The sequence below is a fragment of the Gopherus evgoodei genome, chromosome 9 (genome assembly GCF_007399415.2).
Source record: "Gopherus evgoodei ecotype Sinaloan lineage chromosome 9, rGopEvg1_v1.p, whole genome shotgun sequence".
NCBI lineage: Eukaryota > Metazoa > Chordata > Testudines > Testudinidae > Gopherus > Gopherus evgoodei.
Window position 1 is genome coordinate 107,979,036 of NC_044330.1, and position 21,048 is coordinate 108,000,083.

Below are 21,048 nucleotides of genomic sequence, written 5' to 3' on the forward strand. Positions count from 1 at the left end.
ACGTATTTCCCCCATCTCATTCTCAGAAATGGTTGAATCATTTTTGCTGAAGCTTTCCAAAGAAATTTGCCCTGAGGCAGACACCTAGCATAGAAAATTCCAGGTTGAATGGAAAAGTTGGGCAAAGCCGTAACTGAAAATGGTCTTCAGTGTTGGGCAATCTTAACTACCAATTCAATCACTGTCCTTTTGTTTGTCTCAGGCTATTGACTGGTGCTTCTAGATGAAAAGGAGATGAAGGAAGCTGACTTTTAAAGCTGTTATAATTTAGTTTATTAAGAGATTAGAGTTTCACCATTTATGCTCACCTGTGCTAGAAAACTAGCTATTCCTCCCCACCTATCCTCCACCTTCTCCCTGCAAGCGCATTGTGTGTCCTTTCCTTCCCTCAGTCACAACAAAGTGTTTGCTAGGCTTCCCCAGTGTGTACTTCCACCTGCTCCATTACAGCAGGGGGAATCACAATGCCACCTTGCTAGTGAAAAGGTCCTAGTTGGGTCAAAGCTAGTACATACACCCTTTTCTAAACTCCCACTCATGTTTCCAATGTTGATAAGTCCTCAGGGGTCTACTCTTACTCATGGGGTAATCAAATGTACCCTCTCAAGTGTAAGGTTAGATTAGAAGAGAAAATTTTTAAATGCAACTGGTTTATCCCCATTTATGCTTTACTTTTTGCTTTTCTTCTCGTCTTTGAAAATTAAAATCCTTGCAAGTAGATTCACCTTCAGCTGCAGTGATGACACAGGGATTTCTAAACCGCTGTTACATTGTTCAGTTATGGAAGCATTTTTATTTCTCTGGTTCCTACACAAAATAGGACATGTCTGAATTGATCACATCCCTGCAAACTTACAGTTGGAACAAGTCACAATGTGCCAACTCAGCTTTCATGTAAAGAAAAATTGAGGGTTCTAGTCCTCACGATTGCAGAGGAAACCTTGAACATATGAGCCAAGGGCACCCTAAAATCAAAAAGGAAAGAACCTTATGAGTCAAGCCTAAAAAAAAAAAAAAAAAAAAAAGAGCCATGATTTTTGAACATCTGGGTCTAGCACTAGGAAGAACCAGTCACGTGTCCGCCTGCAAAGGCCAGAATATATCCAATTTGCAGAAGCACCACATTTCTGGATATGCTTATGGAGAACTGGTCATCCTGCCAGAAGGCTGAGGCAGAACTATAGGAACCTAGGTTCCTTCTTTGTGGTCTAGTAAGTACAGCTACGTCTACCTCAGCCTGCATGCAACCTAGACAAGCCATTGACCAATACAAGCACAATCAACACCATCAGTATCAAACTGATTAGTAAATAGGATGACTCAGGTTAATACAAGAGCTTTTCACCTTGAAAGACTTGTGCTCAATTCACTGTTATGGACAAAAGATTCATGTGATGACTTCTAGTTTCCAACCAATTCCTTAGCAGCAACTGCAAAACGTACTGTCCAGTTCAGCATAACAGCTGATCTTCCCCCAGCTGGAGTACAGTGATGCTGCTGGAGCTTGTGACTAAGGTACACTGGCTAGACCACTGGGGGACCTACAGCCCACCCAGCTGCCAGGACTACGATTGCGGCTCCAACTACTGCTATGAGTTTCCATTTTCACAAGTATTACGTAACAGATTTAGAAGAAGCCCTCATTTTTTCAGGGGTCACAACATGCAGACATATTGGCTTCACAGTGGTTTAATATGAACAGAACTTGGACATTACATTATCAGACAGCAGAATGAAGACAGTTTGTGAATTAAAGCCCCACATCAAGATATATACACAGCAGAAAACAGCTTTCAATCGCTCAGCACTTCTGCATGAAGGGAGTTTTTAAAACGTGACTAATATAGATCAAAAAGGCAGCAGATTGCTTCAAACAACAAAAAGTTAGCAAGGCAGGATCATATACGCCACTTCAATCCAAAAAGCAGAGTAACTGGCCAGTGCAGAGTGCTTCTTTGCAGAGTTTGGAGAGGAAAGGAGCTGACCTAGAGACGTCACAATTGCCTTCTGGAACCCTCACCTTGTTTGCATTACAAGTCAAGGATCCACCTTTCAAGCTGGCTTTGAATCCAGTGCCAGGATTATATTTCATGCACATTTTACATCAGCCACTCCTCAATTTGTGTCACTCCCAGGAGCAGCTCTCTCTGGGCTGCTTCAGTGACTTACTGTTCATTTGGGGTTTTCCAGCTTTACCCATTCCACCCTGAGACACTGAAGTTCCTCACTGGAAAAATCCACAAAGAAGAAGAATAGTGAATGGCCTGGTGGATAAGTTTGGCAGGAATCTTTGTGGATACAGTGGGAGGCCTAGTCATCCCATGTCTTTGTGAAGACAGAAAGAGGTCAGGTCACTGCACAGAAACAACTCAGAAGTTAGGAGCTGCCTCCCTCCTGAACCAAGACACTCACTGCTTCTTGACATAGCACACTCTCCCCAGAGTTTACCTCTTCTGCTAAGTTCCTAGTGACACTACAAAGCAAATGGTGATCCTGGGCCTGACTTATGGGGAACCCCTGAGCAAAACGCTCAACTTCATCTTTTACAGTTATTCCAAAGGAAAGTGCATCAGCAGTTCACAGCCCATTGCACCCTCTCACCCAAGGAAAGTGTTTTTAAAGAGTAGCTACTTGAGTAGTTCCCATGTCTTTTCTCCCCTATACAAAAACATACCTGGCCTGCAAAGCCACCATGGGGGACAAGGGAGGAGTAAGAAGGAAGGGCCGAGGATGGCGGATACTTGTGCTGCCATTCTAAAGGCATACTTCCAGTGCAGATTCCTGATCACAGATCTCCTGCCTCCAGACATAGGTGACCGGAACGCTTCTGCATGGGAACTAAATAGCAGCCACTCAGCACTATGCAGTCTGGGAGTGACTGTGCCCTATTCCCCCCCTCCCATTCTCTCTTTTCAGTGATGGGCAGGACCCTTCCCTCCAGGTACAGGGATGGGAGCCAAGTCTTTGGAGAGACAAGGCCAGTGCAACTCTATTGACATCCTCTGCAGCATACCAGTTAAGAGCAAGCTGTGGTATTTTCTGAACTCATCAGCTGTCCCTGCTCTGCTGCCTGGGCAGCCCAGGCCCAACTCCACCCACCTTCACACCACCACCAGGCTGCACTCTCAGAGCACGCAGAGAACTCACCAACAGCGCAAACATCCCCAAAGCTGCCAGCAGCATGTTAGAGAGGAGAGGGATAAAAACTGCTATGCTGAGCAGGCCTGTAATGCAGGAGATCTGGAGCAGGGTCAGAGTGGAATCTTGGTCTCAGCACTTGCAGACAGCACAGGATGAAGGTTTCATGCAGGGTGGAAGGAGATTTATCATGGGGATAAGGAAGGGACTGGACATCCTACCTGGCACCTGCTTGCTCAGTTTTTGGTTAAACCCTACTAACATCCTAAAACTTGCTGCAGTCACTGACCTACATGACAATCACTGTTCTGCTCTGGTGTTCTTTACAATGTTTGAGGCCGCATGGACAGGGGGGTGAAGGATGAGGCTGGAAGGACATCTTATGCTCCTTTTTACAGGGAAGGGGTAGCCCAGTCACATTGTAACAATGCCCTAAAACAGTTCGTGCCCCACCCTCACACTTACTCCTGCCACCGGGTGCACAACAGCAGATTCATGGCTTAAATCTTCACACTCTTTGAGAGATATCAAAGCTCATCTGAACGCAACATTGCTGCCAGATACAAAAAAGAAAAATACTGGACAAACGGGAAGGTTCAGAGAGGAAAAGCTGGTTCGGGAAAGACAGATTTAGTGTAAAAATAAATGTCATTTCTGCAGGAGGGTGGGTGGAATGGAGGAAGACAGCGCATCAGGGTCTCCTACTGGCGGACTTTCCCTGGGACATAATTCCTGTCTATAGTTTCCTCTTGCAGGAACATGTGTAAGCAGCGCTCGTTCTGTGCCAGCGGGTGTCCAGCGATTCTGCAGGGAACAGGGAGAAGCAGATGTTAGCACACACGCACCAGCTGGATCCCCATCTTAAGAATAAAGGCAAACACCTGGGCCTCAGAGCCACATAGAGTGATGGGCCAATTCCACTCTCATTCGGGGCAGGGAAGAGAGAAGCTGCTGCACGTACACAGATTCTATACACATGGACAATGCACCTGATCAGCTCTGCTAAGGACAGAGGGGCAGGTGCATAACTCCTCTCCCCCTCCCAATCAGCTCTAGGAGGACAGAATTGCTCGTGACAATAGCAGTGATGGTCAGCTCTACAGCCTCACGATACCAGACTGGCACAAGAGGAAGATGGCAGGCCCAGGATTTTATATGCTTCAGTGCCACACTGAAGTGCGGAAAAGTATCTAAACAATCGCTCCCTCAGGACAACAGTGCTGCAGAGGCATTGCACTGAACCCCGAGAGGAAAAGGGAACGTCGTGTTGCAGATCAGTTTACAAAGGACTTCCTTCAGAGCTTGACTATCTGGTCAGAACAATGGAGTCTGAAGTGCGAGACTCTAGCTGGGTGGGTGGCGGCAATGGAACAAGACTCCAGAACTGACATTGCGACTGCCCTCATCCCTATCCCTGTTCCTAGGGCCATTAACCAGCATATGAAGTACAGGGCAAGCCCAGGACATGAAGCTTACTTGTTAATAAATTGTTCTAGTCCCTGCCTCCTCTCCTCAATGAAAGACTCCTCGAAGATCCCCTCATCTCCTCGAAATGGAAGCTGTCGTTTCAAGGCTTTTCCAGGCAGTGGTGGCACTACAATCTAAAAACACACCAGTGTGAGCTAGCAGAGTAGGAGGAATGGACAGGTCCCTCACGTGCTCACTCTTTCACAGTGATCCCCTCTGGCCCACAGGCTGTGCTCCTACACAGTTCACTAGATTGCTGGGAGAGTAAGGCTGTCAATTCTGGAAGCTCCTCTCCTTTCTTGGGATGGCCACCCACAGCAGCCTCTCCTGTAGACCTGCACAGACTGTTCTCACAGCCCAAGCTGGTTAAAACTGGGCTGTACAGGAACAGGAATAGGTCTGTGTGCAGAGGCCCTCACCTTACTGTCTCGCTCCAGCTCACTCTTCAGCCATTCAAAGTCACTGTATCGCCTCCTCACACAAGACTCTTTCAGTTTGAAGATAGGGAGGTTTGTCTGCAAGGAAGGAGAGGTTGTTAATTTGCAGACTGCTGTAGAAGCCAGGCTGACTTTACTGCTTCCTACTGAAGTCTGCAGAGCTGCATTCAGAGGCCTGAAACCTCAAGGCACTATAGGCATTAGAGGTCAGTAAAGAGTGCATATAATGCTGCAATACAGGAAAGCATTTGCAAGCCTCCCTGTGGTTTTTCAGAAAGAAGCAGGCATTTTCCAGACTCTTCTGGGCAGAGATGCGTGAACTGTTCACCCAGGTGTCCTTCACACTCCACGAGCTATGCTTTCAGATACATGGTCTCCATTTTGGGGGCACTGATAGTGCCTATGCTTCCATTTCACATGTGCTGTTTGCAACGTCAAGAAGAATCTAGGCCTCAGCCCTTTCAGATGTTCACCCTTATGAATTCCAAACAGCATTACAGAGGGAGATGCACTGCAACAGACCTCAAGCCCAGACCTTAGAACCTTTTTGGATAGGTTGAGGAAGGAGGTTAATCCCTGACTACATCCAAGCAACAGGCTGAAGAGATTAGAATCATAGAACGTCAGGGTTGGAAGGGACCTCAGGAGGTCATCTAGTCCAACCCCCTGCTCAAAGTAGGACCAATTCCCAAGCAGATTTTTGCCCCAGATCCCTAAATGGCCCCCCTCAAGGACTGATCTCACAACCCCGGGTTTAGCAGGCCAATGCTCAAACCACCGAGCTATCCCTCCCTCTGCTTTAAGATTGCCAAACAACAGTAGCAACCCTCCCCATTGCCAGGAAAGGCTTTTGCATGTCTAGCTATGTAGCTTGGATCTAGCCAGGAGCTTGCAGGAATTTTCCCAAAGCTGCATTAACTCTGAAGCCTGATCTCTCACCTGGTGATTATGTTAACTCCACCTTCCTAATGCTGACCCCCCCTCACCCCCAAGAAATTACATAATTTTATGGGAAGGGTGGGGGAGAAGGGGAGGTAACAAAAGCTCTTGGATGAGCTTTTTAGTGACCAGATACACCCTCACATTAAACCCACTGCTGCTACTTTTAAACAGTTCTTACTAAAGCCTCTGATCAGCTTTTCGGCAGTACATCTGTATGGTGCCAGCAGGGACTAGAACCGCAGAGAAACTCCAGATAGATTTTTACTGTTCTCTAGCAGCCACCTCTGGCTGACTGAAGAAGCAACAATGACAGTTTTTTGTGGGAGTGGGGAGTATCAACATCCAATCCTCAGATGGAAAGATCAGTCATGTGGGATGTGAGGACAGTAAAATTAGCTAATGAGGACAGACTGTATCCTCTAAGGGGCAGGGATTGTATCTTCCATGGTTTGGAAAGCACCAACCACACAGAGTGCAAGCACAACATACATAATCCCACAGGAGAGGGGACTATTTCTCAGTCTAACTAATTACTCCTGGCACCAGGGCAATGCATGGCACCTTACAAGGACACCCTGCCCCAAAGAGCTCACGGCCTAAGGCAAGACCGTGCAAAGGGATGTTGAGTACACAAGGAGTGCTCAGCCATACTGATTATGCAGGCTGTACTGCACAACCTCCATGGTTGCACTACTTGTTTGTATAAGCATATCCATGTTTAGGACTAGAGTTTGTCTATAATTGGTAGGTAATTAGATTGGCAACCAAAACACACAAGCCATTCAGCACCCAGTTACCTAGGAAGACTGTTAACTAGCAGCTAGCCAAAATACAACAAAAGTCCCCCTCCCCTAAATACAGTTCTCTTCTCTCTGCCCCAGTTGGAGTGAATGCCCCTGGAGACACAACAAAGCACCTTTCTTGGTTTCTGAGCAGTGCACAAGAGGCAAGTGGTACTCTACTTACATAAAGATGCATTCCAGCATTAAGGAGGGGCACAAAGTGGCTGCACTTGAACTCATTGGTGCCAGCAGAATACACCTAAGAGGCCCAGGGCATAAAACCTCTGACTTTGGATCTAAGCAGGACCTGATGTTTGACCACCACCATTCTTGTTCACATATACAGAATGAGACTGCACCAGATTCGTGGGATGTAGTAGTCAGGAGACAAGAAGTTTTACTCTTGAGATCCAGCAGACATGTTGGGATTTACCACCTTCTCTGCAGCACTGGACAGGAATTTTCTGTTAGATATTGTAGGTGTGTCCCTCTCAGAGTTCGGTAATTCCAGGGACCTCGGTCAACCCTTCTGAGATTGGACTGGGGTTTCTACAAGGTTGCAGACTTCTGAGGCAAGGATGCGGCGAGATCCTATACCTCTATCACTACGCTCAAGTCAGAAAACAGCCATGTCAACAAGATGATAAAGCCTGTTTCCCTGGATGTTCTCTGACCTTGAGTCCTTTTCTCATAGTTCAACATGCAGCCAGATGTGCTTGAGAGACAGAGGTCCACGCGACCCAACAAAACAGAGTGAAATGGCCGAGGTCTCTGTGGGTCTGTCTACACTGCTGCTGGGAGCAAGCATGCTGCCCAGGTAGACAGACTCAGGCTAGCAGGGCTTGAGTAAACACGTAAAGAACAGTGGTGCGGACAATGCGGGGTTCCGAATCCACACCGATCACCCTCCGAGCCAGGTGGGCTTGAGAGCCTGAATTGCTGCCTGAGCTGGAATGTCCACACTGCTATTTTTAGCATGCCAGCTTAAGCTAGACAGGTATGAGCCTGTCTACCCAGCCAGCAGCTGGAAACCAGCATCTGAGTGCAGACATTCCCCTGTGGTTCTGTGTGAAGTACAGGGAATTCACAGACCAGTGTTATTCAAAAGCCTCACTCGCTAGAAGATTCTGCAGGGGACTATTTTAGAAAGGAAGCAGAAACCCTTGTAGTCCCAACTCCAAACAGCATTCCCTTTATAGTCTGCAGCTGGAAAATGAGAGGCTACCTTGGTCATCCCAAAGGCTGCTGAAAGGAGGTCAAGGGACCCTTTGGGGGATCCTGGTACGAACCCCCTGCCCCCAACATGATATAAAAACTCCATGGCCCACCTGTGCCACAACAACTGGTTTTCTGCATGTAAAAGCCAAGGCTGGCGTTAGGGGATAGCAAGCAGGGCAACTGCCTGGGGTCCCATGCCACAGCGCTCCCACAAAGTGAAGTTGCTCAGGCTTTGGCTTCAGCTTCAGGTAGCGGAGCCCTGGGGCTGGGGCTTTGGCTTTCTGCCCTGGGCCTCCGTGAGTCTAATGCTGGCCCTGCTTCGAGGGCCACCTGAAACCTGCTCACAGCCCCCAGACCACTGGCTGAGAAACACTGGTTTATAACATAGCAGCACCTCCAGTGTGCTCAGCAATCCCCAGAGACATGCAGAGGGTGGTAGGCCCTACCCCACAGGGCAGTGGAGGGACGAATCTGTCACTCTGCCTGCAGCCACACACCCAGATAAGCGGCCCAGCCCGCCTCCCCCCCAGCCATTGGTGTCCACTCCAGGATGCCCAGGGGAGTGGTTTGATGCAAGCACAGGAAGGGCCACCCAAGCCCAGACAAGCAGGGACAGCTGCAGGAGCCAGTTCGCCTGTCTGCCCTCAGCAGCCCGGCACCTGCCCGGCCCCCCAGCTGTGAGCAGTGGGGGCTCCAGGCCAGGAGATGCCTCAGCGCAGCACCGAGTGAGCCTGGGTAACATCAGGAGACACCCAGGGCCCTAGTGCGGCGGGCGCCACCGCCTGGGAGCCTGAGGAGGAGTCCCCGGCCAAGAGTCACCTGCCAACCCCAGCCCTTCACCCACATGTGGAGCTTGCAACTGCTGTAACGCCCGGCCCCTCACCCGCGCACAGGGCTCGCTGCTGCTGTAACGCCCGGCCCCTCACCCGCGCGCAGAGCTCGCTGCTGCTGTAACGCCCGGCCCCACACCCGCGCGCAGGGCTCGCTGCTGCTGTAACGCCCGGCCCCTCACCTCACCCAGAGCTCACAGCTGCTGTAATGCCCCGGCCCCCGGCCCCTCACGTGGGACTCGCCGCTGCTGTAACACCCCGCCCGGCCCCTCACCCGTGCGCAAGGCTCGCCGCCTCTGTAATGCTTGGCCTCTCACCTGGCTCAGCCCCTCACCCAGAGCTCACAGCTGCTGTAACGCCCGGCCCCTCACCCACACGTGGGGCTCGTCGCTGCTGTAATGCCCTGCCCGGCCCCTACCCGCACGCAGGGCTCGCTGCTGCTGTAACGCCCGGCCCCTCACCCACATGCGGAACTTCCCACTGCTGTAACGCCCGGCCCTCACCCGCATGCGGAGCTAGCAACTGGTATAACGCCCGGCCCCGCCCCCCCCGGCCCTCATCCACATGTGGAGCTCGTAGCTGGTATAACGCCCGGCCTGGCTCTTCACCCGTATGCAGAGCTCGCCACTGCTGTAATGCCCGGCCCGGCCCCCACTCACATGCGGAGCTCGCAGCTGGTATAACGCCCGGCCCTCACCCGCATGCGGAGCTCGCAGCTGGTATAATGCCCGGCCCCTGACCCACATGCAGAGCTCGCATCTGGTATAACGCCCGGCCCGGCCTGGCCCTCACCCACATGTGGAGCTCGCAGCTGGTATAACACCCGGCCGGGCCTGGTCCAGCCCTCACCTGCATGCGAAGCTCGCAGCTGGTATAACGCCCAGCCCGGCCCTCACCCGCATGCGGAGCTCGCAGCTGGTATAACGCCCAGCCCAGCCCTCACCCACATGCGGAGCTCGCAGCTGGTATAACGCCCGGCCCGGCCCCTCACCCGCATGCGGAGCTCACAGCTGGTATAACGCCCGGCCCGGCCCTCACCCGCATGCGGAGCTCGCAGCTGGTATAACGCCCAGCCCAGCCCTCACCCGCATGCGGAGCTCGCAGCTGGTATAACGCCCAGCCCAGCCTGGCCCTCACCCACATGTGGAGCTCACAGCTGATATAATGCCCAGCCCAGCCCGGCCCTCACCCGCACGCGGAGCTCGCAGCTGGTATAACGCCCAGCCTGGCCTGGCCCAGCCCTTACCCGCATGCGGAGCTCGTAGCTGATATAACGCCCAGCCCGGCCCTCACCCGCATGCGGTGCTCGCAGCTGGTATAACGCCCGGCCCGGCTCTCACCCGCATGCGGAGTTCGCAGCTGGTATAACGCCCGGACCGGCTCTCACCCGCATGCGGAGCTCGCAGCTGGTATAACGCCAGGCCCGGCCTGGCTCTCACCCGCATGCGGAGCTCGCAGCTGGTATAATGCACGGCCTGGCCCGGCCCTCACCCGCATGCGGAGCTCGCAGCTGGTGTAGCGCGCCTGGCCTGGCCGGCCCTCACCCGCATGCGGAGCTCGCAGGTGGTATAACGCCAGGCCCGGCCCGGCTCTCACCCGCATGCGGAGCTCGCAGCTGGTATAACGCCCGGCCCGGCCCTCACCCGCATGCGGAGCTCACAGCTGGTATAACGCCCGGCCCTGCCCTCACCCGCATGCGGAGCTCGCAGCTGGTATAACGCCCGGCCCTCACCCGCATGCGGAGCTCGTAGCTGGTGTAGTGCGCCCGGCCCGGCCCTCACCCGCATGCGGAGCTCGTAGCTGGTGTAGTGCGCCCGGCCCGGCCCTCACCCGCATGCGGAGCTCGTAGCTGGTGTAGCACGCCCGGCCCTCACCCACATGCAGAGCTCGCAGCTGGTGTAACGGCCGGCCCGGCCCGGCCTTCACCCACATGCAGAGCTCACAGCTGGTGTAACGGCCGGCCCGGCCCGGCTCTCACCCGCATGCGGAGCTCGCAGCTGGTATAACGCCCGGCCCGGCTCTCACCCGCATGCGGAGCTCGTAGCTGGTGTAGCGCGCCCGGCCCGGCCCTCACCCGCATGCGGAGCTCGCAGCTGGTATAACGCCCGGCCCGGCCCGGCTCTCACCCGCATGCGGAGCTGATAGCTGGTATAACGCCCGGCCCGGCCCTCACCCGCATGCGGAGCTCGCGGCTGGTATAACGCCCGGCCCGGCTCTCACCCGCATGCGGAGCTCGCAGCTGGTATAACGCCCGGCCCGGCCCGGCCCTCACCCGCATGCGGAGCTCGCAGCTGGTATAACGCCCGGCCCGGCTCTCACCCGCATGCGGAGCTCGCAGCTGGAATAACGCCCGGCCCGGCTCTCACCCGCATGCGGAGCTCGTAGCTGGTATAACGCCTGGCCCAGCCCGGCCCGGCCCTCACCCGCATGTGGAGCTCGTAGCTGGTATAACGCCCGGCCCGGCCCAGCCCTCACCCGCATGCGGAGTTCACAGCTGGTATAAAGCCCGGCCCAGCCCGGCCCGGCCCTCACCCGCATGCGGAGCTCGCAGCTGGTATAACGCCCGGCCTGGCCCGGCTCTCACCCGCACGCGGAGCTCGTAGCTGGTATAACGCCCGGCCCGGCCCTCACCCGCATGCGGAGCTCGTAGCTGGTATAACGCCCGGCCCGGCCCTCACCCGCATGCGGAGCTCGCAGCTGGTATAAAGCCCGGCCCGGCCCGGCCCGGCTCTCACCCGCATGCGGAGCTCGCAGCTGGTATAACGCCCGGCCCGGCTCTCACCCGCATGCGGAGCTCGCAGCAGGTATAACGCCCGGCCCAGCCCGGCCCGGCCCTCACCCGCATGCGGAGCTCGTAGCTGGTATAACACCCGGCCCGGCCCGGCCCTCACCTGCATGCGGAGCTCGCAGCTGGTATAACGCCCGGCCCGGCCCTCACCCGCATGCGGAGCTCGCAGCTGGTATAACGCCCGGCTCGTCCCGGCCCGGCTCTCACCCACATGCGGAGCTCGTAGCTGGTATAACGCCCGGCCCGGCCCTCACCCGCATGCGGAGCTCGTAGCTGGTATAATGCCCGGCCCGGCCCTCACCCGCATGCGGAGCTCGCAGCTGGTATAACGCCCGGCCCGGCCCTCACCTGCATGCGGAGCTCGCAGCTAGTATAACGCCTGGCCCGGCCCTCACCCACATGCGGAGCTTGTAGCTGGTATAACGCCCGGCCCGGCTCTCACCCGCATGCGGAGCTCGCAGATGGTATAATGCCCGGCCTGGCCCGGCCCTCACCCGCATGCGGAGCTCGCTGCTGGTATAATGCCCGGCCCGGCCCTCACCCGCATGCGGAGCTCGCAGCTGGTATAACGCCTGGCCCGGCTCTCACCCGCATGCGGAGCTCGCAGCTGGTATAACGCCCGGCCCGGCCCTCACCCGCATGCGGAGCTCGCAGCTGGTATAACGCCCGGCCCGGCCCGGCCCGGCTCTCACCCACATGCGGAGCTCGTAGCTGGTATAACGCCCGGCCCGGCCCTCACCCACATGCGGAGCTCGTAGCTGGTATAATGCCCGGCCCGGCCCTCACCCGCATGCGGAACTCGCAGCTGGTATAACGCCCGGCCCGTCCCTCACCCGCATGCGGAGCTCGCAGATGGTATAATGCCCGGCCTGGCCCGGCCCTCACCCGCATGTGGAGCTCGCTGCTGGTATAACGCCAGGCCCGGCCCGGCCCTCACCCGCATGCGGAGCTCGCGGCTGGTATAACGCCCGTCCCGTCCCTCACCCGCATGCGGAGCTCGCAGATGGTATAATGCCCGGCCTGGCCCGGCCCTCACCCGCATGCGGAGCTCGCTGCTGGTATAACGCCAGGCCCGGCCCGGCCCTCACCCGCATGCGGAGCTCGCAGCTGGTATAACGCCCGGCCCGGCCCTCACCCGCATGCGGAGCTCGCAGCTGGTATAACGCCCGGCCCGGCTCTCACCCGCATGCGGAGCTCGCAGCTGGTATAACGCCCGGCCCGGCCCTCACCCGCATGCGGAGCTCGCAGCTTGTATAACGCCCGGCCCGGTCCGGCCCGGCCCGGCTCTCACCCACATGCGGAGCTCGCAGCTGGTATAACGCCCGGCCCGGCCCGGCTCTCACCCGCATGCGGAGCTCGCAGCTGGTATAAAGCCCGGCCCGGCCTGGCCCGGCCCTCACCCGCATGCGGAGCTCGCAGCTGGTATAACGCCCGGCCCGGCCCGGCTCTCACCCGCATGCGGAGCTCGCAGCTGGTATAACGCCCGGCCCGGCCCGGCTCTCACCCGCATGCGGAGCTCGCAGCTGGTATAACGCCCGGCCCGGCCCGGCCCTCACCCGCATGCAGACCTCGCAGCTGGTATAACGCCCGGCCTGGTCCGGCCCGGCCCGGCTCTCACCCGCATGCGGAGCTCGCAGCTGGTATAACGCCCGGCCCGGCTCTCACCCGCATGCGGAGCTCGCAGCTGGTATAACGCCCGGCCCGGCCCTCACCCGCATGCGGAGCTCGTAGCTGATATAACGCCCAGCCCGGCCCTCACCCGCATGCGGTGCTCGCAGCTGGTATAACGCCCGGCCCGGCTCTCACCCGCATGCGGAGCTCGCAGCTGGTATAACGCCCGGCCCGGCCCGGCTCTCACCCGCATGCGGAGCTCGCAGCTGGTATAACGCCCGGCCCGGCCTGGCCCGGTCCTCACCCGCATGCGGAGCTCGCAGCTGGTATAACGCCCGGCCCGGTCCGGCCCGGCCCGGCTCTCACCCGCATGCGGAGCTCGCAGCTGGTATAACGCCCGGCCCGGCTCTCACCCGCATGCGGAGCTCATAGCTGGTATAACGCCCGGCCCGGCCCTCACCTGCATGCGGAGCTCGCAGCTGGTATAACGCCCGGCCCGGCCCTCACCCGCATGCGGAGCTCGCAGCTGGTATAACGCCCGGCTCGGCCCGGCCCGGCTCTCACCCGCATGCGGAGCTCGCAGCTGGTATAACGCCCGGACCGGCCCTCACCCGCATGCGGAGCTCGCAGCTAGTATAACGCCCGGCCCGGCCCTCACCCGCATGCGGAGCTCGTAGCTGGTATAACGCCCGGCCCGGCCCTCACCCGCATGCGGAGCTCGCAGCTGGTATAACGCCCGGCCCGGCCCTGCTCTCACCCGCATGCAGAGCTCGCAGCTTGTATAACGCCCGGCCCGGCCCGGCTCTCACCCGCATGCGGAGCTCGCAGCTGGTATAACGCCCGGCCCAGCCCGGCCCGGCCCTCACCCGCATGCGGAGCTCGTAGCTGGTATAACGCCCGGCCCGGCCCTCACCTGCATGCGGAGCTCGCAGCTGGTATAACGCCCGGCCCGGCCCGGCCCTCACCCGCATGCGGAGCTCGTAGCTGGTATAACGCCCGGCCCGGCCCTCACCCGCATGTGGAGCTCGTAGCTGGTATAATGCCCGGCCCGGCCCTCACCCGCATGCGGAGCTCGCAGCTGGTATAACGCCCGGCCCGGCCCTCACCCGCATGCGGAGCTCGCAGCTAGTATAACGCCCGACCCGGCCCTCACCCGCATGCGGAGCTCGTAGCTGGTATAACGCCCGGCCCGGCCCTCACCCGCATGCGGAGCTCGCAGATGGTATAATGCCCGGCCTGGCCCGGCCCTCACCCGCATGCGGAGCTCGCAGATGGTATAATGCCCGGCCCGGCCCGGCCCTCACCCGCATGCGGAGCTCGCAGCTGGTATAACGCCCGGCCCGGCTCTCACCCGCATGCGGAGCTCGCAGCTGGTATAACGCCCGGCCCGGCCCTCACCCGCATGCGGAGCTCGCAGCTAGTATAACGCCCGGCCCGGCCCTCACCCGCATGCGGAGCTCGTAGCTGGTATAACGCCCGGCCCGGCCCTCACCCGCATGCGGAGCTCGCAGCTGGTATAACGCCCGGCCCGGCCCTGCTCTCACCCGCATGCAGAGCTCGCAGCTTGTATAACGCCCGGCCCGGCCCGGCTCTCACCCGCATGCGGAGCTCGCAGCTGGTATAACGCCCGGCCCAGCCCGGCCCGGCCCTCACCCGCATGCGGAGCTCGTAGCTGGTATAACTCCCGGCCCGGCCCGGCCCTCACCTGCATGCGGAGCTCGCAGCTGGTATAACGCCCGGCCCGGCCCGGCCCTCACCCGCATGCGGAGCTCGTAGCTGGTATAACGCCCGGCCCGGCCCTCACCCGCATGTGGAGCTCGTAGCTGGTATAATGCCCGGCCCGGCCCTCACCCGCATTCGGAGCTCGCAGCTGGTATAACGCCCGGCCCGGCCCTCACCCGCATGCGGAGCTCGCAGCTAGTATAACGCCCGGCCCGGCCCTCACCCGCATGCGGAGCTCGTAGCTGGTATAACGCCCGGCCCGGCCCTCACCCGCATGCGGAGCTCGCAGATGGTATAATGCCCGGCCTGGCCCGGCCCTCACCCGCATGCGGAGCTCGCAGATGGTATAATGCCCGGCCCGGCCCGGCCCGGCCCTCACCCGCATGCGGAGCTCGCAGCTGGTATAACGCCCGGCCCGGCTCTCACCCGCATGCGGAGCTCGCAGCTGGTATAACGCCAGGCCCGGCCCTCACCCGCATGCGGAGCTCGCAGCTAGTATAACGCCCGGCCCGGCCCTCACCCGCATGCGGAGCTCGTAGCTGGTATAACGCCCGGCCCGGCCCTCACCCGCATGCGGAGCTCGCAGCTGGTATAACGCCCGGCCCGGCCCTGCTCTCACCCGCATGCAGAGCTCGCAGCTTGTATAACGCCCGGCCCGGCCCGGCTCTCACCCGCATGCGGAGCTCGCAGCTGGTATAACGCCCGGCCCAGCCCGGCCCGGCCCTCACCCGCATGCGGAGCTCGTAGCTGGTATAACGCCCGGCCCGGCCCGGCCCTCACCTGCATGCGGAGCTCGCAGCTGGTATAACGCCCGGCCCGGCCCGGCCCTCACCCGCATGCGGAGCTCGTAGCTGGTATAACGCCCGGCCCGGCCCTCACCCGCATGCGGAGCTCGCAGCTAGTATAACGCCCGGCCCGGCCCTCACCCGCATGCGGAGCTCGTAGCTGGTATAACGCCCGGCCCGGCCCTCACCCGCATGCGGAGCTCGCAGATGGTATAACGCCCGGCCTGGCCCGGCCCTCACCCGCATGCGGAGCTCGCAGATGGTATAATGCCCGGCCCGGCCCGGCCCGGCCCTCACCCGCATGCGGAGCTCGCAGCTGGTATAACGCCCGGCCCGGCTCTCACCCGCATGCGGAGCTCGCAGCTGGTATAACGCCCGGCCCGGCCCTCACCCGCATGCGGAGCTCGCAGCTGGTATAACGCCCGGCCCGGCCCTCACCCGCATGCGGAGCTCGCAGCTGGTATAACGCCCGGCCCGGCCCGGCTCTCACCCACATGCGGAGCTCGTAGCTGGTATAACGCCCGGCCCGGCCCGGCTCTCACCCGCATGCGGAGCTCGCAGCTAGTATAACGCCCGGCCCGGCCCTCACCCGCATGCAGAGCTCGTAGCTGGTATAACGCCCGGCCCGGCCCTCACCCGCATGCGGAGCTCGCAGATGGTATAATGCCCGGCCTGGCCCGGCCCTCACCTGCATGCGGAGCTCGCTGCTGGTATAACGCCCGGCCCGGCCCGGCCCTCACCCGCATGCGGAGCTCGCAGCTGGTATAACGCCCGGCCCGGCCCTCACCCGCATGCGGAGCTCGCAGCTGGTATAACGCCCGGCCCGGCCCGGCCCGGCTCTCACCCGCATGCGGGGCTCGCAGCTGGTATAACGCCCGGCCCGGCCCCCACCCGCATGCGGGGCTCGCAGCTGGTATAACGCCCGGCCCGGCCCCCACCCGCATGCGGAGCTCGCAGCTGGTATAACGCCCGGCCCGGCCCCCACCCGCATGCGGAGCTCGCAGCTGGTATAACGCCCGGCCCGGCCCGGCTCTCACCCGCATGCGGGGCTCGCAGCTGGTATAACGCCCGGCCCGGCCCCCACCCGCATGCGGGGCTCGCAGCTGGTATAACGCCCGGCCCGGCCCCCACCCGCATGCGGAGCTCGCAGCTGGTATAACGCCCGGCCCGGCCCCCACCCGCATGCGGAGCTCGCAGCTGGTATAACGCCCGGCCCGGCCCGGCCCGGCCCGGCTCTCACCCGCATGCGGAGCTCGCAGCTGGTATAACGCCCGGCCCGGCCCTGCTCTCACCCGCATGCAGAGCTCGCAGCTTGTATAACGCCCGGCCCGGCCCGGCTCTCACCCGCATGCGGAGCTCGCAGCTGGTATAACGCCCGGCCCAGCCCGGCCCGGCCCTCACCCGCATGCGGAGCTCGTAGCTGGTATAACGCCCGGCCCGGCCCGGCCCTCACCTGCATGCGGAGCTCGCAGCTGGTATAACGCCCGGCCCGGCCCGGCCCTCACCCGCATGCGGAGCTCGTAGCTGGTATAACGCCCGGCCCGGCCCTCACCCGCATGCGGAGCTCGCAGCTAGTATAACGCCCGGCCCGGCCCTCACCCGCATGCGGAGCTCGTAGCTGGTATAACGCCCGGCCCGGCCCTCACCCGCATGCGGAGCTCGCAGATGGTATAACGCCCGGCCTGGCCCGGCCCTCACCCGCATGCGGAGCTCGCAGATGGTATAATGCCCGGCCCGGCCCGGCCCGGCCCTCACCCGCATGCGGAGCTCGCAGCTGGTATAACGCCCGGCCCGGCTCTCACCCGCATGCGGAGCTCGCAGCTGGTATAACGCCCGGCCCGGCCCTCACCCGCATGCGGAGCTCGCAGCTGGTATAACGCCCGGCCCGGCCCTCACCCGCATGCGGAGCTCGCAGCTGGTATAACGCCCGGCCCGGCCCGGCTCTCACCCACATGCGGAGCTCGTAGCTGGTATAACGCCCGGCCCGGCCCGGCTCTCACCCGCATGCGGAGCTCGCAGCTAGTATAACGCCCGGCCCGGCCCTCACCCGCATGCAGAGCTCGTAGCTGGTATAACGCCCGGCCCGGCCCTCACCCGCATGCGGAGCTCGCAGATGGTATAATGCCCGGCCTGGCCCGGCCCTCACCTGCATGCGGAGCTCGCTGCTGGTATAACGCCCGGCCCGGCCCGGCCCTCACCCGCATGCGGAGCTCGCAGCTGGTATAACGCCCGGCCCGGCCCTCACCCGCATGCGGAGCTCGCAGCTGGTATAACGCCCGGCCCGGCCCGGCCCGGCTCTCACCCGCATGCGGGGCTCGCAGCTGGTATAACGCCCGGCCCGGCCCCCACCCGCATGCGGGGCTCGCAGCTGGTATAACGCCCGGCCCGGCCCCCACCCGCATGCGGAGCTCGCAGCTGGTATAACGCCCGGCCCGGCCCCCACCCGCATGCGGAGCTCGCAGCTGGTATAACGCCCGGCCCGGCCCGGCTCTCACCCGCATGCGGGGCTCGCAGCTGGTATAACGCCCGGCCCGGCCCGGCCCCCACCCGCATGCGGGGCTCGCAGCTGGTATAACGCCCGGCCCGGCCCCCACCCGCATGCGGAGCTCGCAGCTGGTATAACGCCCGGCCCGGCCCCCACCCGCATGCGGAGCTCGCAGCTGGTATAACGCCCGGCCCGGCCCGGCCCGGCCCGGCTCTCACCCGCATGCGGAGCTCGTAGCTGGTGTAGCGCGCCCGGCCCACGCCCACGGTCTGCGGGTTGAAGATGTCGATCTCCAGGAAGTTGCTGGGCGGCCCGTACGCGTCCGTCAGGTCCTGCGGCTTGGAGTTCAGCCGCCGGGTGTCGGCCACCGCCGCGTCCGCCATGATGGAGGAGCGAGCCCGGCCCCGCCCCGCCCCGCCCCGCCATAAGCCGGGGCCGATCCAGGGTCCGGGGCGCGGCCTCCAGCCCCGGAACCCGCATGGGCAAGTCCCAGCGCCGGGCCCAGCGCCGCGCGGCCCCGCGGCTCGGCCAGCAGCGGCCCAGCGAGCCGGGGCCCCGGGGCCGCGCCGCAGCCCCCGAACGCGGGGCGCCCAACCCCGGCCTCGCCCGCCACGCCAACGGCGGTAGCGACATGCAGGGGCCGGGGCCCCGGTCCCGCTGACGGCAGCGGTCACGCGCCGCGCCAGCCCCGGAACCTGAGTAACGAAGTGCCCGGGGGCGGGGAGCCTCCTCGGTGTGACCCGCCTGGGCCCGAGCCCCCCCGGACCCCGCCTGGACCCGAGCCCCCCCCGGACCTGTGCTGGGCTGAGCCCCCCCAGACCTGTGCTGGGCCGGAGCCCCCCCCTGACCTGTGCTGGGCTGGGCCCCCCCAGAGCCCGCCTGGGCCTGAGCCCCCCCCAGACCTGTGCTGGGCTGAGCCCCCCCCAGACCCCGCCTGGGCCCGAGCCCCCCCCGGACCTGTGCTGGGCTGAGCCCCCCCAGACCCCACCTGGGCCTGGACCCCCCAGGGACCTGTGCTGGGCTGAGCCCCCCCAGACCCCGCCTGGACCCGAGCCCCACCCAGACCTGTGCTGGGCTGAGCCCCCCAGACCCCGCCTGGGCCCGAGCCCCCCCCGGACCTGTGCTGGGCTGAGCCCCCCCAGACCCCGCCTGGGCCCGAGCCCCCCCCGGACCTCTGCTGGGCTGAGCCCCCCCAGACCCCGCCTCGGCCCGAGCCCCCCCCCGGACCTGTGCTGGGCTGAGCCCCCCCAGACCCCGCCTGGGCCCGAGCCCCCCCCCCGGACCTGTGCTGGGCTGAGCCCCCCCAGACCCCGCCTGGGCCCGAGACCCCCCGGACCTGTGCTGAGCTGAGCCCCCCCAGACCCCGCCTCGGCCCGAGCCCCCCCCCGGACCTGTGCTGGGCTGAGCCCCCCCCCAGACCTCACCTGGGCCCGAGCCCCCCCCGGACTTGTGCTGGGCTGAGCCCCCCCAGACCCCGCCTGGACCCGAGCCCCCCCCGGACCTGTGCTGGGCTGAGCCCCCCCACACCCCACCTGGGGGCGAGCCCCCCCGAGACCCCGCCTGGACCCGAGCCCCCCCGGACCTGTGCTGGGCTGAGCCCCCCCAGACCCCGCCTGGACCTGGACCCCCCAGAGACCTGTGCTGGGCTGAGCCCCCCCAGACACCTCCTGGACCCGAGCCCCCCCCGGACCTGTGCTGGGCTGAGCCCCCCCAGACCCCGCCTGGACCCGAGCCCCCCCCAGACCTGTGCTGGGCTGAGCCCCCCCAGACCCCACCTGGGCCCGAGCCCCCCCCGGACCTGTGCTGGGCTGAGCCCCCCCAGACCCCACCTGGGCCCGAGCCCCCCCCGGACCTGTGCTGGGCTGAGCCCACCCAGACCCCACCTGGGCGCGAGCCCCCCCAGACACAGCCTGGGCCCGAGCCCCCCCCCGGACCTGTGCTGCGCTGAGCCCCCCCAGACACCGCCTGGGCCTGAGCCCCCCCCAGACCTGTGCTCGGCTGAGCCCCCCCCAGACCCCGCCTGGGCCTGAACCCCCCACAGAGCTGTGCTGGGCTGAGCCCCCCCAGACCCTGCCTGGACCCGAGCCCCCCCAGACCTGTGTTGGGCTGAGCCCCCCCAGACCCTGCCTGGGCCTGAGCCCCCCACCACAGACCCTGCCTGTTCCCGAGCCCCCCACACACCTCGCCTGGGCCCTAGCCCCCCACAGACTTGTGCTGGGCTGAGCCCCCCCAGACCCTGCCTGGACCCGAGCCCCTCCCAGACCTGTGCTGGGCTGAGCCCCCCCACACCCTGCCTGGACCCGAGCCCCACCCAGACCTGTGCTGGGCTGAGCCCCCCCAGACACCGCCTGGGCGTGAGCCCCCCCTCCCGGACCTGTGCTGGGCAGAGCCCCCCCGGACCTGTGCTGGGCTGAGCCCCCCCAGACCCCGCCTGGGCCCGAGCCCCCCCCCGGACCTGTGCTGGGCTGAGCCCCCCGAGACCCCGCCTGGGCCCGAGCCCCCCCCGGACCTGTGCTGGGCTGAGCCCCCCCCGGACCTGTGCTGGGCTGAGTCCCCCCAGACCGTGCCTGGACCCGAGCCCCCCCCGGACCTGTGCTGGGCTGAGCCCTCCCAGACCCCGCCTGGTCCCGAGCTCCCCCGGACCTGTGCTGGGCAGAGCCCCCCAGTCCTCACCTGGGCCCGAGGCCCCCCCCCGGACCTGTGCTGGGCTGAGCCCCCCCCCAGACCCCGCCTGGGCCCGAGCCCCCCCCGACCCCAACTGGGCCCGAGCCCCCCCCGGACCTGTGCTGGGCTGAGCCCCCCCAGACACCGCCTGGGCCCGAGCCCCCCCCGGACCTGTGCTA

At 62.6% G+C, this 21,048-nt stretch overlaps 1 protein-coding gene across 2 annotated transcripts; it reads right to left on the minus strand.

Annotated features, from left to right (window-relative positions):
* Positions 1 to 1,673: 1,673 nt before the first annotated feature.
* SNX12 (sorting nexin 12) lies at positions 1,674 to 18,610 on the minus strand. 2 transcript variants are annotated; one of them, XM_030575005.1, is made up of 4 exons: positions 18,424 to 18,610; positions 5,025 to 5,120; positions 4,615 to 4,739; positions 1,674 to 3,942 (listed from the first exon to the last, which is right to left on the minus strand). In XM_030575005.1, exons 1-4 carry the CDS (start codon positions 18,586 to 18,588, stop codon positions 3,840 to 3,842), a joined length of 489 nt encoding a protein of 162 aa, XP_030430865.1. In that variant the 5' UTR covers positions 18,589 to 18,610; the 3' UTR covers positions 1,674 to 3,839. The 2 variants fall into 2 exon arrangements, with proteins under 2 accessions (XP_030430865.1, XP_030430866.1); XM_030575006.1 differs by lacking the exon at positions 4,615 to 4,739.
* Positions 18,611 to 21,048: the final 2,438 nt, after the last annotated feature.